The 4,598-nt window shown below is 45.5% G+C and overlaps 1 protein-coding gene across 1 annotated transcript in view; it reads left to right on the forward strand.

The window, feature by feature from the left end:
* LOC109287336 overlaps positions 1 to 4,598 on the forward strand; it is a 19,777-nt gene that overhangs the window by 9,213 nt on the left and 5,966 nt on the right. Inside the window, exon 5 of the mRNA XM_019502308.1 lies at positions 3,041 to 3,155. Coding sequence (XP_019357853.1) covers positions 3,041 to 3,155 — 115 coding nt within the window. The remainder of the gene's footprint in view (positions 1 to 3,040; positions 3,156 to 4,598) is intronic.

A 4,598-nucleotide genomic window follows, 5' to 3' on the forward strand; every position in this document is an offset into this window, starting at 1 on the left:
CCCAGCCCCAGCCCCAGCCCCAATCCCTCCCTTGCTGTGGGGGGCTTTGATCCACTCCCCCAGCCCCCATATCCCACCACAACAGATTTACCAGCTGGAGACAGCTGTGTCCAGTGTTGTACAGTTGAAACTTTATCGGAACCTTGAAACACTATCATAATTTACAAAGGTCGCAAGTGACGTTTGTTGTAACTCGAACAGTTTTAAGTCAAGGACTGCCTGTATAAATAAGAGAAAAATGAGACAAGCAGCCTATTTTTGCTCTAATTTTAACACTATACTCCCTGCTTGAGTCAGATCATTGGAATCATGGGTCGTGTCCAGATAGGTGAGCATGCCCCTTTTGTGGCCTCTCAAAGCAGTTTGAGACAACACAAGAGGCATGGTTGGAATGAAAAACTGTTCCATGCTGTATATTTGTAGGGCCGACTCTAAATTTGATATTGGGAAATCCCTTTATCAAAAAAAAAAAGCATGCTGAAAAAAAGCAGTGACACAGGCTGCGCTCCTGGGGCATGCCCAGAGGCAACTAGAGGTTGGGTCCTCCAGAGAGATGTTTTAGCACCTGGCCAGAGCGTCTCTATGGCTGCCGCATGTTGCTGCTGCTCCAGGACATGCTGGAGTAAACAGGAGCAGGGCAAGGCTGCAGCATGGTTACTTTTTTTTGGTACCAGGATTTCCTGGTATCAAATTTAGGCTAGGGACAGACATTCAAAAAGCCTGTACCTGAATTGATTCAATCTTTTCAGGCTAGTCTAACCTGCCTAGGTTGAACCAGTTTTCAACCACACAGACATTCCCTCTGGACTGAAGAAATGCAGGCACATGCCTGCAGTGGCTCAGGCTTGAAGTCAAGGGGTGGGAGGTGCTAAAGCAGCAATCTCTTCCCTTCCACACTGCTGAGCTGAGGGGGAGCAGGGCTAGGCCTCAGCAGGACCTCTGTTTAGGTGGAAGTTTAAACCCCCACTCTGCCTGCACCATCTCAGGCTTTTTCCCACTCACTGCTCAAGGGGTGGGAGTGTTGCCAGACCCCAGCCCTGGGCTAGCACTCTGAGGCAAAGGGCTGGGGGGGTGTGCAATGCATGCAACTGTTGATGATACTGAGCTTTTAAATGTCCCTCTCTCTGTTTTTTTATAATGTCTACAAACCTGACAGTGTTTATCAGCTTATCAACAAAACAAAAGTCGCTCTTATTAGTTAAAGCTCTTCTTAAACAGCTTTTTCCAAGGAAGGAACAGAGGGACATTACCAGCTGACCTATTGTTTAGCTCCAAAAAGCCTTAGGTGGACACTGTCCTGTCTGCCTTTGTCCTGTCTGCCTTTGTCCTGTCCCAGTGAAACTGGAGACACACATACACACACACCTCTCAGCATTAGCTAGCATACCACATGCCTAGGGTCCAAGGGGCTGGGGTCTGTGCTGTGGGAGATGGGAAGGAGGGGGGAATCCTTGCTTAAGCAGTGAGAAGCAAGGGAAGCCAGGCAAGACCCTGCTGTGCCTGCAGTCTCCCCCAGATCTCAGGCTAGGGAGAAGAGGGGCGGGGCCAGCCTGTTCTCTGGAGCTCAGAGCCCAGCCTAGGGCTGCAAAGCATCTGGGATACTGGGGGACTCTGGTTTAACTTAAACCAGGAAGGGGTCTGGGACAGACATTGCATAAATTGTTTTGACCCAGATCAGTTAAGGCTGATACTACATTCAACCAGATATATCTTAAACCAGTTTCAGCCATTTTGAAACTGGTTTATGTGCACTAAACTTATCTTTTGTTACAGGTTTAAACCAGTTTCTGATTACTTAACCCAGTTTATGTGTAATATCTGTACCTAACCTTAAAGTCTGCACTGCAAATATGCAGTGCAGGGAACATTTTTTCATTTCCAGTATGTCTCTTGCAGCTTCTCAAACTACTTTGAGATGCCACAACAGGCACATGCTCACTTGTCTGGATGTGGCCATGATATTTAACTTTTTTTCACTCTATATCCTAGTGGATACTCACACACTATCAACTCTTCTTAATATTGCCTCCCTAAATTTACAGTTATTCTATAACCATAGCATTCATTATTTCCTTCTCCCCTTCATCTGTCACAGAAGTGGTCTACATTCAAAGTTTTGACATAACCATATTAGCTGTGGGGCTGATTATTTTTGTCCTCACTCCTCACTGACTCTGTCAGCAAATGGCTTGCATATTTTAGCATTAAAAAGCTAATAAATTACTCCTGGTGTCTGTACACAGTTAATCCATTTGCTCTTCTGAGAAAAGAACTCTTTTGCCAATATAAAATTGATTTCCCACATAGGTTAGGAAAGTTTGTTAATTTAGCTGTACTGGCATAGCTATGCCAGCAAGACCCTTTAAATCAGTGGTCACCATCCACTGGTAGATCTCAGAGCCTCCTGGAGTCAATCAGAGGCTGGGGTGGGGGGCTGAGTGCCTGCGTGCACGTATGCACATGCCCTAGCCCAGCAGGTCAGTCCATGGGGGAGGGAAGGGGCAGGGGCTAGATCAGGGTCCCCGTGGTGAGGGACAGTGTTGCAGAGGCAGGAGCAGGGGTAAGTTGAGTAGGGCTCCGGCTGGGTGGGATGTACTTGACTTACTTGCTGGGAAGATGCACCCCCATATAATTTTTTCTCCCTCTGCCTCAATCTGCCCCCTCCTTCCCTTTCCACAGTTACCTGCTGGGTGAGGGGGAGAGGGGTGGTGGTGGTGGTGCATGATAGATCTTGGGTTGCTTAAGATGATCTACTTAAAAAGGTTGGAGACCACTGCTTTAAACATAGACAAGACCAGAATTTCAAATCTCTTAAAATTTTTTTTTCTTTCTTTTGGTTCTCTCCAATTCATATGGTAACAACTGACATATAACTGCATGTATATACAAACTAAAGCCATACTTCTGCAATCATGTAATCATGAGCAACTTTATAAGCACATACTTTCACTGAAATTCAAAGAACTATTTCTCCTTGCAATAAACTTGATTCTGTGGTATAACCTATATTACTGAATTACTTTCCATGTTTCTATATAAGGATTATGACTTTGGATTCCTAAGAAGAAGCAGGATATATGAGCAATGTGGAAGTTCTACTGGGTTTTCGTGGACAACACAGCTAGTTGGCGGAAACAGGCTAGCTGTTTGCAATCGTAAGCACTTCTGAACACATTTTTTGTTTAAAAAATCATTTAATAAGCTGCTATCCTGATGTAGTCACTTGTACTGGTTTAAATTACTGCTTGTTTAGAAATAGTGGGTGCATCTACGTGAGATGCTTACTGCGTGGTACCCTAATAATACTGCAAAATAGCATGTTCATCAAAAATCATATTAGTAAGCTACTGCACAGTGTTATTAGGCTACTGTACAGTAACCATAACAAAAAAACTGCACAGGAGCTACTGCACAGTAACTAGTGTGCATTAATGCAAACTGTAGATACTGTGCATTTAATTAGTATTTCATTAAGGAAGTACTAAACTAAATGTGTAGTAACTACTGCATATAGTATGTTTCAATTAATGCATGGAATAAATAAAGTGAGAGTGATTACCATTTATACTGCACCAGTGCTTAATGGCTCCTGAACTTGGGGACACATAATGTTAATCTCTGCCTATGCCAGGGGTGGGCAAAATCTGACACATGGGCTGGATCCGGCCCACCAGACCAATCTATCTGGCCTGTGAGGCCCCTAAAAAAATTAGTAAATTAATATTTATTTGCTCCTGGCCATCTGTCAAAGATGACAGGAGCTAGGGGCAGTAGGACCCAGAGGGAACCAGCAGCAGAAGACAGACACCCAGCCCCACCACCCGCAGCCGTTTCCGTGGTTCCTGCCCCCACCCTGCTTCAGCACCACATGGTTCCTGGCAGCATCACTGGACTGGGAGCACGGGGCCATGCCAGTACGGGGGGGTGGGGGGTGTATGTAGGTAGGGGCAGTGTGTGTGTGTGTGCAGGCAGGAACTCTGTGTGTGTGTGTGTGTGTGTGTGTGTGTGTGTGTGTGTGTGTGTGTGTGTGTGTGTGTGTTTTTAGGGTAAGTCCCACATGCACACCTCACCATATATGTTCACCCACACCTCCCCTTGCATTGCCTTCAACGCAGACCCCCACACTCACACCCCCTCACACATCCCAGCCACCCTCCCACCACACACAGTCCCCTACAAACCCCACACCCACCCACACCTCACATATCCACACATACGACCACATGCTCCCTCACCCCACATATGAATACACCCACAGCCCTCCAACAAACCTATATGCACCCCTTCACAATATACAAGAGCAAGACTTTATTTTAAGCTATTGTGCAATCACCTCTATGTGCACTGCACCAACACATGTAAATCTGGACAAAAATATTTTTTGAAATCAAATTAATTAATGTTGTAGATATTTACTTCTTAGAATATAATTTGGTACTTTTTTGGTTCTGAGATGGCAAAACCCTTTGCTGAAAGAAGTACTTCTGAGGGCAAAGGGAGGGACTTCTGGTGACAAAGGTCAGGAGTTAGGGGGTGGGACTTTCAGTCACAAAATGAGTACCAGGGGGTGGGGCATTTATCAAGGGGTGGGGATAGCC

This window comes from Gavialis gangeticus, unplaced genomic scaffold, assembly GCF_001723915.1.
Source record: "Gavialis gangeticus isolate Ggan-Ray unplaced genomic scaffold, GavGan_comp1, whole genome shotgun sequence".
Classification (NCBI taxonomy): Eukaryota; Metazoa; Chordata; order Crocodylia; family Gavialidae; genus Gavialis; species Gavialis gangeticus.